At 51.5% G+C, this 14,426-nt stretch overlaps 1 protein-coding gene across 2 annotated transcripts; it reads left to right on the forward strand.

Moving 5' to 3' along the window:
- Positions 1-1,387: 1,387 nt before the first annotated feature.
- PTGES (prostaglandin E synthase) lies at positions 1,388-11,052 on the forward strand. Of its 2 annotated transcripts, XM_013944609.2 has the most exons (4): positions 1,388-1,555; positions 2,325-2,511; positions 4,502-4,584; positions 8,499-11,052. In XM_013944609.2, the coding sequence occupies exons 2-4, from the start codon at positions 2,404-2,406 to the stop codon at positions 8,746-8,748; spliced, it is 441 nt and encodes a 146-aa protein (XP_013800063.2). In that variant the 5' UTR covers positions 1,388-1,555; positions 2,325-2,403; the 3' UTR covers positions 8,749-11,052. The 2 variants fall into 2 exon arrangements, with proteins under 2 accessions (XP_013800063.2, XP_013800064.2); XM_013944610.2 differs by lacking the exon at positions 1,388-1,555 and having other exon boundaries at positions 2,280-2,511.
- Positions 11,053-14,426: the final 3,374 nt, after the last annotated feature.

The following is a 14,426-nucleotide window of genomic DNA, read 5'->3' on the forward strand; positions in this document are numbered from 1 at the left end:
GGGCATGATGTGTTGGTGAAGGGTCCAACTGCCTGCCTTGGCTCTAGGCTCCCAGGAGAGCCAAATAAGGGGCTACTGAGTGGGACTTGGAGGCAGTCTGGTGGGGATGCAGGGCTGGGGTCCAGGGTGAATGCCCCAGCCCCTACTGCAGTATTTGAATCCATGTGGCTGTGAAGCTGCTGTGTCTCCTGGTACCTCCTTCTCACTCCCCCAGGGAAGCAGCCCATTGGAGGCATTCACTGCCTCCTTGCTGAGCATGACATTGGGCTCTGCTGAGACTTGTTCTGCAGCCTCTCTGACTCCAGGGTGACCAGCTGTGAGTATCTCGCCCTTGAAATTCTGCATTTGGGGGTTTCAAAGGCTCTCTGCACATTTGGGACCTTGTGGGTCTGAGCCAGCGCATCACAGTGAGAGGAACAGAATCTAAGGGTTTGCAGTGTTACCCCGTATGCCCCATGCAGAGCAACAATGGCAAATGTAAAGAATTTGCAGATCTCTGTGCCTGGAGAAAGATTGTGTGCTTGAAGAGTTCTTCTGGCTCTTAGCCCTGCCCTGCAGCAAAGGGTTGTGGAGGCTGGCAAGTTCACATGGAAGGAAGGAAGGAAGTCTGGGCTGGACGGGTACAGGAGAAGGTCTCCCTTTGGCTGAGGTGGCCAGAGCACGCAGCTCACATGTGAGGCTGACCATGGCACACAACAGTAAATGGCAGGAACAAAACCTCTTGCACAGCACTGATCTCAGGAGAAAACGAGGCAGCCTCAAATTCGCACCAGCACCCCAGACTAAAAGGCTCTCAAGCCTCCCCAGGCAGAGGGACTCCACCAGAGTCCCATTCCTCGGGACAGACCTGTCCTTGTGCGACAGAGTCGCACAGGACCTGAGTGCTGGTCCGGGGCTACATGTGATGTTTCCATTTGATTACTCTGGTCCCTCTTGGGATGGACGTGATTGATAATTTTTGCCCAATAGGCAGTTAAAAAAACCCTAAGGAACAAAAGCAGTCCTAGAAGTACCAACACTCTGACAGGTTGTTTTGCAAAGGGCAAACCATCCTACTCCGTAAGTTGTTTGGTTGAGAGATTTTCTGTGGCTTGAAACAACTTGTTTTTCCAAAGCGTCAGTTAATAAAAAAGCGGCTCAAATCCTCAAAATGTTCATTTTCCACTCAACCTCTAAAATTTTTCATATGCCTGAAATAAGCCTCTTTTTTTCTGTGTAAAGGAACCAAACCCCAAATCCAGCCCTTCAGTGTTAATAAATTTGGAGAGCTCGTATCTGCTCCTGCACTGCGGGCGTGCAGGGGGTTTGGTACTGCCAGCAGTCAGGCCAGGCCTGGGGAAGAAGGAGTTAAACCTTTGCATTCAAGGAGCAGCCTAGCTGCCATCTTCTGTGCGGAGACTTAGATCTTGCTTTCTTCACAAGTGTTCAATAGCTGGAAGAAGCCAGCTCCAAATTCAAATGCCACTTTCTAGACTGAGGATAAAGTTGTACCGGACTCGCTGATTCACCCCTTTCTTGGACAAAAGCAGCACAGTCCGTGTTTGGAGATGGACAGGTTGGTTTTTATTTCTGCGTGTGGGTTTGGGCTTTGCAGTTTGCTACCTGCCCGGCCGCGTTTCGAGGCAGGTCAGTGTGGGGGCTCTGCTTGCGGACGGGAGGTGCCCGAAGCAGCCTGGCAGAAGGGCTCTGCCCCCCCTTACTCAGCAGGTGACTGCGGAGGGAAGGGCAGCGCTGGGCGGCACTGGGGGGCACTGGGAGGGCTGGCGCAGAGGCGGGGGCTGCAGGAGCTGGGGACAGAAGGAGCAGAGAAACCCAGGGCTGGATGCGGCTTAGGTAGGTGCTTACCTTCCGCCTAACTCCTCCTCCTTCCAATCGCTGCACAATTAATCAACTCATTAGCTGGGGGGCAAGCAGTGCCCTCGCTGCTGATGGGCGACTGATGATGCTGATGATGCTCTTTGCAGCTCCATCCTGCTGGGTGCAAACAGAAGGGGAGCTGGGGCACCGGGGTATCGTGGTGGTGGGGTTTTTTTAGGGAGGGCAGGAGGTTGAGCTGTGGATGGGCTGCTGCTTTCTGGGCCCACAAGCAAGGGGGTTGTGGAGTTCGTTGCAGCAGACAGTGAGAAACAGAAGCAGTCTGCAGCAAGGATCGGTGCGAGCACGGTGCTCTCGGTTCCTCGATTTGTTTTTTGCTCGCTGGGAGCTCTGCCACATCATCTGCTGTCCGGCCTGAAGGGGAGTACTGGGGCCGTGGCTTTCCAAGAGAAAACAGTCGTAGCTTCTGCTGTGTTTAAACATTGCTGTTCCTTCCCCCTCTCCCACAGAGCCCTCTCGTAGCTGAAGCAAGATCTCCGCTGGCTGTAATTGCTACAGACGCCAGAGCGTCTCCCCATCTTCCCCAAAATGATGGAAAACAAAGTGTTTATGTCATTTATGTTCTACAGCACGATCTTGATTTTAAAAATGTATGTTGTTGCCATCATTACAGGACAAGTAAGGCTCAGAAAGAAGGTAAGTTCCAGTTTCCTTTTCCTTCCTCTCCTTTTCTGGCTTTTTCCATGGGTTTATGTTTGGCTTTTTTGCAAGTCCTTTCTGAATTTAATCCTGTAAAGGCTGACAAAGTTTACTGAAGCAAGTTGAGTTTTATTCGGCTTAAGTTGAAAGCAAAACTTGTTTTATAGCTGCAGCAGATAAATACCTCGCTTTTCTTTGGCTCTTTTTGTTTGTTTCTACCATCTGTAGCTTGATGTTTATCGTTTCTGAATCCTAATCTAAATAGTAATTTCAGATCTAAAATGTCATGCAGGTGAGCTGCTTCTGGAAACAGACTGTGTTTAAAGTTAATTTGCTGTGTCTGGAAGAAAAGGAGAAAAGTGAAAAAGGTTTAAGAACAAATCATTGAATTGTGAGAAAGAATTCCTGTAGCGTAGCAAAAAGCTTTTGTGCTTTCAGAGACTGAATCCCTGCCTGAATGCTCCAGGAGAACAGAAAGTTGTGGGAAATAAAAACAATAGCTGGAGGAAATAATTCTTGGACATGGGGGGGAATACAGTGAGGGTTGGGAACTCTGGCTGCAGTCAGTGTGCTGGGTTAATCGGACATCTTATCACCCACAACCCAAACTGAACTCGTAGCAAAACTCAGCTGTCTGCAAAAACTGCTTAAAAGTATTCAAGGAGTTTCCAGCTGTATCAGTGGAGTGGGAGGGAGATATTTGTGCTCTTGGACATAATGCAAAGATGGATACTTTTGTGCTGTAGCATCATCACTGACTGATTTGGCTTTTTCCCTTGGGTTTCTGAATGATGCCCAGTCCTGGGACAGTCTGGGCTTGTAGTGTGATTAAAGAAAGTGCTAGGGTCTTTTCCAGGCTGCAAAGGCAACCTGTTGCGTGTAGCCAGGTCCCTGTGGAACAGCTTCTCAACATAGGTGGGGAGCTTGTATAAATCAGTTTTATTTGTGAGTTTATTGGTTTTGGATCCAATTCCCCCAGGGCTTGTTTCCCTCACTAACTATTGCTGCCAAAAATCCAGCCAGGGAATTTTCTGTCTCAGTTGGGCGAGCTAATCTGTCACTTCTGATGGTCTTTAGGATGCTGCATTCAGCATCTGCAAGCTCTGTGCTCTGTTCCAGAAGTGATCTCATATGGTGGTTGGCAAAGTCTCCTTTAAGGGGGTTGTGCAGAGAGAACTGGACTGGGATCAGGCCTGCAAAGGAACCCCAAGAGCTCCCTTGAAGTCCCCGGTTTGGGGTCTGCTCTGTGAGCGGAGATGGATTTTTCAGAAGATAAGGAAAACACATTGGGACATGCTGGGTCTAACCCCCAAGAACTTGCATTTTGCCTCTGACATATTATGTAATTGCACTTGTGTTTGTGAAGGATGGTGAGAAGTAGTGGCTGAAATGTCTCCTTAGGCAGGGAGAAATTCCCAATGGTCTTAAAACATGAGGGCAAAACTTCAGCCTGTAAAGTTCCTGAAAACATAAACTATCAGAAGAGAGAGTAGGATGGATTAGAGTGGAAACTCACAGCTCTGGCTGCTGTTAGGGCCTCCTGCAATAAATATAATGGATGATACTATCCTGACATCTCCTTAACATTCATGCAACATACAAATCCCTCAGCAGCTCTGAATGCTGCAGCCAACGAGGCCTGAGCTTACAAACTGTATGTGGAAACCAGACGGGAACCAGCCTAGATGGTTATTCCCCCAAGTATGCTGTGGCTGGGCCAGCTGGACTGTGCTTCTGGCCTGGGAAGGGGTCTGACCATCTCATAAGGCACCAAAGCGATCTCTGTTGTGCCATGGGGTGTACTGGAGGAGTTACACCTGCAAGGGGTGCGTTAACTCTGCCCCTCCCATCTGGATTAGTACTTCATGAATTGTTTTTTAACTCTGCCGTTTTAAAGTTGCATGTAAAATTACCCAAATCAAGCTCCTGTGTCCTGCGTTGGAAACGTGTCCCCTCACAGCCCTCCCATGGCAACTCTGTCTTCCAGGCGTTTGCTAACCCAGAGGATGCACTGCGGAACGGAGGCCTGCAGTACTACCGCGAGGACCCTGACGTGGAGCGATGCCGCAGGTGAGTGGCGGTGCTGGAATTCCTCCTGTGCTGTGATGCAGTCCCTCAAAGCTGCTGGCAAAGAAGCAGTGAGAAGCTAAAAGGCTCATTAGTTAACTAATTACCTAGATGGGTTGAATGGCTGGAGCTCCAAGGCAGGACCCCATACACTGGGGCAGCTTAATGTTTAATGGGAGCATGGTGTGCGCTGAAGCAAAGAAACATGGAAGGATCCAGGTTTAGAGTCCGATGGCCAACCCTGACATGATTCAACTGTTCCTAGACACTGAGGCTCCCGCAGTCCCCTGGGGGCTTTGTCCTGTACCCACACCCCACGGCTCCTTGTGCCCTGCTCTGACAGGACCCCAGATCTCCCCAGCTTCTTGCACAGCTTGGACAGCACAACCGGGTTGTGACTGGGAACTGTGTGACTGGTCCCAGTGCTGTTTGGAGACCTGGGAAGAGACCAGACACGGTGGCAGTAATGTCTGCCTCACTAATTAGGTTACTCCCTCTCTTCCCTTTCTTCAGTGGGGCTCACAGTTCCTCAGGGTTGAAAGCTTGAGGGTGTTTGAGCCCTGAGCTTGCATTGCTGCCCCCACCCCCAGAAGGAGGTGCCCCCGGTATTGGAGTGGGTCGCATGCGTGGGCTGGTTATGCACAGGAAATCAGGTGTGGAACAGTGCCCTGTTGGTACCAAGCCCTCAGCTGCCAGCTCTTGCTGTGGGTGGGCAACAACACTGCTCACATCTAGGTGTTTCCAAGATTTGGTTTAAAAACAGCAAGTACCACGTAATCCCTGGCCTTTTAGAGGGAGAAGGAAAGCAAATGAGCTGTTCTCTTGCTAGGAAAAATAAAATAATAATGTTATTAGTAATAATAACAATCCTCTTTTCATTAGTCAGAAAAGACAAACTTCCAGGCAAATAAATTCTTGGAGCTCCAGCAAAGTCCTGAGGAAGGCTGGGATTTGCCTTGGCTAGTTAAAATACTCAGGGTGGGTCTTTGCTAACTTGTACACAACCCTGGTGAAGACAAATCAAAAGCCAGGTCTTTCTCCCAAACAAGGGTGAAGTAGGGTTTTCCTTTCAGGCATTAACAGGAAGGACGGGGGCCACAACACAGCTGTCGGGAGCTGCTGGGTCTGCGCAGGGTAGAAACAGAGCTGTGCACAGCGAGCAGGCAGCCGCGATGTTTCCCCCTCACCTTTTAAGGAGGCCCCTGGCTATGTGTCAGCCCTGGAACGACAAGCTGCCTTTTCTTTCTTTTCTCCTCCCCTTTCTTCCATTTCTCCTTCCAGCCCTGTTGAACCTCTGCCGTGGCTCGGTTCTTAGGGGTTTGTATTTGGTTGTAGTGGAGTGAGTCGGTGGGGTGGCTGATAGCTGCCATCTCCCAGGATAGCTGAAATCAGAAGAAAACCATGTTCATGACCCTCATTTTGGTGAAGACTGGGGTGCAGGGGGGGTTTGTGGCGTTACCGCAAGATGCGACATGTTTCCTTGCCACGGTGCCTTTTGTGGGGGCAATGGGGGTCTGAAAGGCCTTGAGGTAACTGTTCTGGCTACAAACAGCTGGTGCGTCTGTCTCATGGTCCAGCAGAGCTGGGGCTGGGAACAGCTAAGGTGAAACATTTACCCGCAGGTGCCCTGGCTCTGCTGACCTGGTGGTTAACCCAGGCCCTGGTGTGGGAATGGAGGCAGCGAGGTCTCTGCGCAGGGGTTACTGGAGCTCAGTGCACAGTTTGTTTCATGCAACGCGGTGATGGGAACCAGCTGCTGGGCCCAGAGCCTCCGCTCATGTCCTCAGGCATCACTATGTGCAGGAGAAGTCTGGGACCTGCTGGGTGACCTGGGCCTGCTGGGAAAGCCCTTCCCCGCGGCTCCTGGCACTGCTCTGTTGCCCTGGCCAGAGGTCAGTTGTGCTTGGGAAAAGAACCAGAGTGGTGGCGACAGAGTCAGCCAGAACCCTCCAAAAACGTGGGCACTTGGTGTTGAAAGTTTCTGATTGGCAAACCTTGGTCTGATGAAATTGGTGGGTTCTGACTCGGCTGTTGCCAGGACAGATGCTTGGGCATCTCCTCCATGATGAAGTTGACTCCAGGGACAGGAGGGGGGCTTAGAATATAACCCCCTCTCCCTTTTTTAAAGTCAATTTTCAGCCAGGTCTGTTCCAGCCTGTATTTGCACTAATGAGCTGTGACTGAGCATCATAAAACTTCACAGCCACTTCTCTTAGCTTGCACAGAAGAATAGCAAAGGCATCTTGGCCTGTAAGCAGTAAAAAGTATCTTTATTTCAGGGAAGAAATTGCTTAAAATTTTCTCTGGGCTCTGTGAACCCTTAAACATCCTGTGGCACAAGAGTCAGGCAGCAAAGGCGATTCTGATCAGGGCTTCATCCACCCCTCTCAAACCTTCAGAGATAGCAAGAGAAAGATACAAAGCAGATCCTCGTAAGTGGATGCCGAGGGCAGGTCTGTGCGGGGCAGTGCAGTGCCGTGCCAGCTTCCCCACAGCACGAGGGGACATAGCTCCGAGGTGGCAGCAGCCAGGCAGGTTGGCTCAGGCCTTTCCAGGTGTGCCAGGGCAGCGGTGCCTGGAGGGGCTCTGAGGAGGCCATGGCAAATTGACTTAGCCGCTGCTGCTGCGTGAGGTGGCTTCCTGCAGAAATCGACTCAAGCTGCTCCTTGTGTTCAGCTCCTGCTGGGCAGTGGTTTGGGGCTGGAGATGGTCTCTGCTGCAACTTGGAAGAGGGTGAGTGACAGGGGTGACAAGGGACTGTTCGGATGCTCCCAGGGCATGCAGCAGTGACCACATCAAACAGGGAGGAGCTTTGGATGCCTGCAGTGAAGCAACCGAGCCTTGTGCCTGTGTCACTCTCCAGGTTGGCCCTGTTTGTGCTGCCAGATCCACCCCCAGCGACCACAGCACAACGTTAGAGACCTCCAGTCAAGCCAAGGGGACAGGGCTCTTTTCTGCAGGCTGGAAAGAACCTCCTGCATTGTAAGGAAACAAAAGAAGGAAAGACAAAGACACTGGGAGCATGAGGAAAGCCACACTGCTTTGGGGACCAGTTTTCACTGGGATGAAGTGGGTGGTGGGCCCCCAGAGTCTCCTACCTCTCCATCCACACACACGACAGGCTGGGGACTGCTGTTGTAAAGAGCTGCTTTGAAGAAACCCTACTGATTTTACCTTGGGAGAGGAAGGAGCACAACCTAAGCAGACATCATGATCTACTCCTCTTATTTTGGTAGCAGCGATGTGCACACATATGCGCTGCCAGGCAGTACCATCACTCTCAAATGAGCGCTCAGAGCACGGCTTTGGCCCCATGTGTGTAAACAGGTCATTGCACAACCCATTCCACAGCTTTCACTCTCATGTCACTATTGTGCAGTTAAGTGATGCTAGCGCAGCGCATTGGCACAGAGGGGCCTTTGGGCCACCTCTTACCAGTCTCCTTTGGAAACACCTGCAAAGGGGGGCAAAACTCCTATCCTGGGAGTTTCTCCTTTGGAGAAACTGCAGCCTGGAGGCTGCCTTATTGTTGTGTAACACGGACACATCTGGAGCCATGTCGTGCTGGCGGCTTGCCAGCCTTGAGCTTTTCACAGCTTTGCAGGGTCTTTGTTTTGCTTTGTTTATTTAAAAACTCTAACCCTTAAGCTGTCATCCATTATGGCAAAGGCGTCTCAGACACGCAGGGCAGCTTACCGCAAGCTTTATGAGCACAGCATCCCCTCAAGAAAGACACTGGGTGTGCAATCTCACTGCTTGTGTGTGTAGGGGGAATCTAGCTCCTTTGGAGAGTGCTTCCATCCCATCCAGCGGAGGAGAGGGCTACCCGCGCTCCTTGGGCTGGGCATTTTGGCTAGAAAGGATGGGAGACAGCAGGGAGGCCTGGCGGGAAAGAACAAGCATGTCTCTCTTTTCAGGGCCCATCGCAACGACATGGAGAACATCTTTCCCTTCCTCTTCCTTGGAGCTGTCTACTCCTTGCTGGACCCTAGTCCCACAGTGGCCAGGATCCACTTCTTCATCTTCTGCGTGGGGCGCATTGTCCACACCGTGGCCTACCTTCTGCGGCTGAAAGCGCCCACCCGCTCTGTGGCCTACAGCGTGGCCCAGCTGCCCTGCTTTTCCATGGCTCTGCAGATCCTTGTTGCGGCGATCCCGTATTGGTAACGCTGAACAAAATTGGATGCCCAAACCTGAGTGGTGCTTTTTCAAGAGCAAGGGGCCCACTCATCCTGCTCTCTGCTGCTGCTTCAGCACAAAGATTTCCCCACCTGGGCCAGATGCTCTGTGTGTGCGTGTCTGCGCGTGCGTAGTAGGCTGCCGGTGAGGCAGCTTGCACTACAGGGATACACCGTGCAGTTCTTGATAAAATCCCAATGTCTGCATACTGCAGCTAGGCAGGGGAATCTACAGAGAGAAGGGGAAACTCTTCCTTTGGAGCAGGAAGGGGATGGTGGGGCAAATTTCTCTCAGTCTTGCTAGGAATGGGGAGGGTGAAAGCACATGTATGGGTCTCTAGAGAAAGAGGTTTAATCGAAAGAAAGAAGGCTCACTGAGTAATTGGCCCAGCCTCATTTGACAACTGGAAAGGGGAAGATGTGTCCTCTCCCCTTGGTTAATAATACCCCATGAATCAGGATGGAAGAGCCACAATGGTCCCAACTGCTCTGCAAAACTCTTGGTGCAGGGGTGAGTCAACAAACATGATAGTAACAGATGGAGGGTTATAAAACAAAACTACCTCCTCGTGCCTGGCTTTGGGGTCCTGATTTGACCTGCCTGGCAGTTTGGTTTTTAGGATGGTTTTGGTTTGCAGGGAAGAGGGGGGGTTTATTAGTCTTTCTATCCTTGTGAGAAGGTAAAAAGAGTCAGGGCAGGTGTCTGCCAGGAAGCGTAACATGGAAGTTTAAATCTCAGCGGTGGTGTTGTAAAGCCATAGAAGCATTCATTGCTTCCGGTTCATCCTCTTGTCTCATGCCAAGAAACGCAGCTTTGTTCCCGGAGGAGCCGGGGGAGTCTCACTGGAGGCAGGAACCTGCCCGTTACAGTGAAGCCACCCAGAGGACATGGCAGGGTTTTGGCAGGTCCCAGGAAGCAGCAGATGTGGTTCTGTTTGCCGTGGCTTGAGCTGTGATCATCAGTGGTCTGCAAATGAACTGTTCAAATGTACTTCTGCATGCAGCCCTGCTTGCAGACTGCCCACAAGGGAAAGAGGCTGCTCTGACCTTTTGGTCTCAGTCTCATTGTGGCAGGATGCAACCGTGTAATTTGCCTGAAGTAGCCAGCAGAAACTGCGTAACCTATAGAGAGCTGTACCCACATACAAAGCTGAAGGGACTCCTCCTGGAAAGATTGAGATGTTCACACAAAACAGAGGTTTTGCAATGTGCACACAGAGCTTACTCCCAAGAGTGATATGTACATCCACATGCCTGTCATGCTTGAAAATGCTTCTGGGTAGGTGAGGCGAGAGATTTTTTCCTCTTCTGTTTGCAGCATTTCTCTGGCTGCAGAATGGCCTGTTGCTATTCAGGGAATGTGCCGTGACCGCTTTGGGAGTGTTTTCTTTCAGCTGTTTCCTGCTGTCCACTGCTGCCGAGCCGTGCGCAACATGGATTAGTGGGTGTTTGCAGAAAGCTCTGGAAACGAGCAGAGTGGCTTTGAATGTTCTCCCAAAGCTGTACCCCTGCAGGAGGAGGATACTGCTGCTCTGCAGTGTCGTGTGAAAGCAGCTGTGTTGGAGAACAGAGGTTGGGACCAGAATATTGCAGGATGACAAACCCTCATAAGTTCTTCTGCTGTGCAGCTGTCCTGAAGTGCTAAGAGCTGGTCTGGCAAACAGCAGCACGCAATGGAGCACCCTTTTGAGGGACAAGGCAGTAGGAAGCCTCTGTCGTTCAATGTCTCCTCCCTCTGAGGGCAAGTCAGAAGGTTTTACTAAAATCACAGAGGAAAACCAGAACAAGCAGGAAATAGATTCCCCTTCCACCTGTCCTAAGCACTAAAGCTCTGCCCTTAAGCCAGCTCTCCTCTGAGATGCTCTTATCAAGATCTTACTAAGCGCCCGTCTGCACAAACCAAGGGGTGAAATGACAGCTCACACTGATGCTCTTGAACACTTGTCCAGCTTGGGTAGCAGCTTCTGTGCAATAACTCCTGATCACAGGGTAGATGGGGCCTCAAACTAAGCTCTTGAGTCATGTTTGGAGCTGAGTGCTTTGCTGTCCTCCATGGGAAGCTGGGTCCACCTTGCATTGAAGGTAAGGAGTGCTGCAGGCTCAGCAGTTTGCTTTTGGCCACTTCTCATTTACACTGTCTCAACTCAACAGATGTCTGGATAATACCCTTTTTAACAAGCCTTTTTTGCCTCACATGGTGAACAAGGTCTCAAACCCCTGTATATTTCTCTGCTGCTGCATATGCATCCTCGTGGCAGGAAGCAAATATTCTCAATAAAAACAAATTATTGTACTCTGATATATCCTTCCTTTGGGAGCAGCTGATGCAGCTGGGCAGCAGCTGGGGCCAGCCCCAGCCTCAGTGGGACAGCTGCAAAGTGCTTAGCTAAAACCTACTGCAGAGCCTAGAGAGCCCCAGGACTCCCAAAAGAGTCAGCACTTTCCTCTGGGCCCATCTGCCCTTCAGAGGAGCTCTTTTCCAGGTGTGCATGGCCTTACAGGTGTGCTGATCCTTTCAATTTAGCAGACCTGGGAACCGAGAATTGCAAAGCAGCCATGCTTGGCTTTGCTTTCCAGAGTAGCAGGTTGTCACAAAGTTTGGAGTTCACCTGACTCTCTCCTGTCCCAGTTCCCTAAAAGCAGGCTGCCAGCATGAGATGTTTTTCTCCGAGGGAGTGTTCTTCATGCCTTGCCCACGCTCAGCCAGGCATTTCTTCCCTGCAGAGCCAAGATGGTACTTAAACCCTGGAGGGCTGGAGAGGTTCAGGTAAGACATGGTTGCTCTCCTTCCTGCACTTGCAACTTGCAAAGGAGCCTCTCATATTTTCAAGGTCAGCAGTCCTGTCCTTTTCCTTGTAGAAACCTCATTTCCCTGGTTTCCCCCTATTTTTTTAAACCATTCGTGTTTGGGAGGTGCTGACCCATCTCTGTATGCATTAGCTGATTGAGATGGACAAAATGGCTCCACTTGGCAGATTTCTCTTTCCCTTAATGCTTTTTGCTTTCAAATAAGAAAGGAGGCAGCTTTATAAAATGGACTCTCTCCAGTACATGTTGCTGTGTTTAGAGGTGAAGCTGAGATTGAGACTTTGGGATGGAAAGAAAGAAGCTGGACTACAGAAAACTCCAGCCCACAGAGGTGCCAGTTCTTTCAGCCTCCTCAGAACTCCCTGTTCAGAGCCTGGGGCTGAAGCCCTGCTCAGGGAAGCTGAGATTACATGCAAAGCTCTGCTTTCTTCTTCTTTTTTTATTAAAAAAATAAACCCTGCTGTACTGGCTGCAGGGAAAAGCTTGGGAATGTGAACTCTCCCGGCTCCAAAAAAACAAACAGAAAAAGCCCACAAGGCAAACTTCAGAGAGGCCCAACCATTGCGCTTATTTTGAAATGTTGTGGAGGTTTGTGGGAGGCGGGATAGAGCCCGACCCTTAATTAGGCTGCCTGATCAGCCCCAAGCGTTATCAGGAGCTCTCCCAAGACAGAATCAGTTGGAGTCAGCTGGCTTTCCCCGTGGTACAGCTGGCAGTGGTGGTTGCGTTGTGTGCAGGTGGAAGTGATGAGCTAAAAGCATCCCCTGGAAAGCTGGGGCTGGCTTGGCAGGGGTGGCCAGAACATCTGATATCTAGGACCTGGTGAGAAGAGCAGAGATGGGTGATGGAGCTGGATAGCTTTCTTCCTCCCCCAAGGAGATTGGGCTTATTCACAAGTGCATGCCAAGCTCTTCTCCTCCAAAAAGAGCAGGATTCAAAGCAGCAAGGTGTTCCCTGTTTGCACCCCAAATCTCTTCCAGAGAGTGCCTTGACCCAGCAGTGTTTCCACGTGCTGTGCGTTGGGCCGTGCATAGCAGCTGTTATTAGCCTTCCTTGTCCATCTGTTTTTGTGCATCTGTGTCTCAGTACACTGTATTTTCCAAATAATACACAGCCTGGCGGAGCACCCAAATTCCTGCTCCGGCCCTTGTGCGGGGGAAGGATGTGCCTGGCATCTCTCGCAGCTCTCTCAGAGCAGGGGCAGTGGTTGCATCTGCCAGTCTGCACGAGTTCTGGTGTGTGCGTTACATGTCCCAGTAATTTGGTTTTCAAACTAAAATGGTAATACTGCAAAACCCACTGGAGACCACAGAACTAGAAAGTATGAGTGTGACTGACACTGCCTGTACGTGCCTTCCCTTCCACCCTCCCGAGCCAAAGGTCTCTGCAGTCGCTGGCTCCCTGCTGGCTTTTCCCCCTCCGAAACCCCCTTTCCCTCCCACTCACTTCCTGCCAGTTCAGCACCAGGATTCTTCCTACACCTCTCTTTTGGGCTTACCCCTGCCTATATGGCATACAGGGCTCCCCAGATCTATCCTCTTCATCCAGGCCTTTTCCCTCATAGGATCTGGGACCAAGATCCCCTCTTGGGCATTTCCCCATGGCACACCACACAGCCTTCTCTGCTCTCCAAGTATCTCCCATTTCCTCTAGCAAATGTGAGGCTTTTCCATTTTGTACTGCAGGATTTTGCCATGCAAATCCATTTATTCCTCTTCAGGAATCAGTATTCCTGTGAAATGTAGGTAGGGCAAGAAGGACCAACTCTTTGAGTATGGACATCCCAGAGGTTAGTTCCCTGGGCAAAAGAACAGTGTTTCCCTGCTTGTCTCCAGCCTTTACAAGGGTGAAGTTGGCACGTGGAAAACTTTGTCTGCTGGACTTTTCCCTACTTAGCTCTGGAGCTGGACTGTGAGATCTGCCCTGTTTGCGATGTGCCCCTCTGCCCGGCAGTGACGGAGGTGGCCTGGGATTGAAGCACCGCCAGCAGCTCCTCCCAGGGTGCGGGCTTGCTCGTGGGCTGAAACGCGGGCTGCGCCCTGCCATCCGTGTGCGCTCTCACGTCCCGTGGCGCTCAGGTCAGCGCCAAGCCCTGGCAGGCAGCGCCGGTCTGTGACTGAGCACGCAGCAGGGGTTTTCCTGGGGAAGGGAGGGCCGGACAGAGGAGCCCTGGCTCCTTGGGACGGATGTGGAGCAGGATGACATGATGGTCTGTGCACACTGGTGCTGGGGGGTCTCCAGGCGTTTGTGGCTGGTGGGATTAGGCCTGAGCTGGGGGGATCTCCCAAGCTTTGCTAGTTGGAAAGGGGGAATGAGGAAGGTTGTTCTTTTGGTTTTTTGCTTTTTTTCCCCCTAACCCTGCTGCTACCTGCATCTCTCCCCTTCCTTGGGAGGAAAAATAGGTAAAACAGAGTGAGAGTGTGTCTGAGCTCTGCACCCCCCGAGTCCCCAGCGATGCCTGCATCCCCATGAAGGCCTGCTGGAGGGACCGCAGCACCCCAGGTCTGCGAGACACCCTGCCGACATCCTGCTCCTGTACGTGATGTTGCAGCACCCTCGTGTGGCAGCGGGCCCGGCCGGGAGGGCCCACTGCATGGGGAGACCTGTCACCCTCCTCCTGCCCACAGCTGGCCTCTTCCATGGTGCTGAGGTGTCCTTCCCCCGTGATGACCCCATCACACCTGCATGCAATCAGCCTACGGGTTCAGGAGGGTTTGAGGTGGAAAGGTAGATGTTGAGGTCTGGTTCCTTGGGGAGCACGCTGAGGAAGAGGCACAGGGTGCTCGTGTTTGCCTCTGCTCCCAGCAGCCTCTGAGGAGCAGACAGACGTGATGCTTTCCCTTATCCCCAGCCACGCTG

This window comes from Apteryx mantelli, chromosome 21, assembly GCF_036417845.1.
Source record: "Apteryx mantelli isolate bAptMan1 chromosome 21, bAptMan1.hap1, whole genome shotgun sequence".
Classification (NCBI taxonomy): Eukaryota; Metazoa; Chordata; class Aves; order Apterygiformes; family Apterygidae; genus Apteryx; species Apteryx mantelli.

Coding starts and splice junctions, on each gene's coding strand:
- PTGES (XM_013944609.2), top strand. CDS start 2,404: ATGATGGAAAACAAAGTGTTTATGTCATTTATGTTCTACAGCACGATC. Junction 2,512..4,501: donor AAGTAAGGCTCAGAAAGAAG/GTAAGTTCCAGT, acceptor TCTGTCTTCCAG/GCGTTTGCTAACCCAGAGGA. Junction 4,585..8,498: donor GACGTGGAGCGATGCCGCAG/GTGAGTGGCGGT, acceptor CTCTCTTTTCAG/GGCCCATCGCAACGACATGG.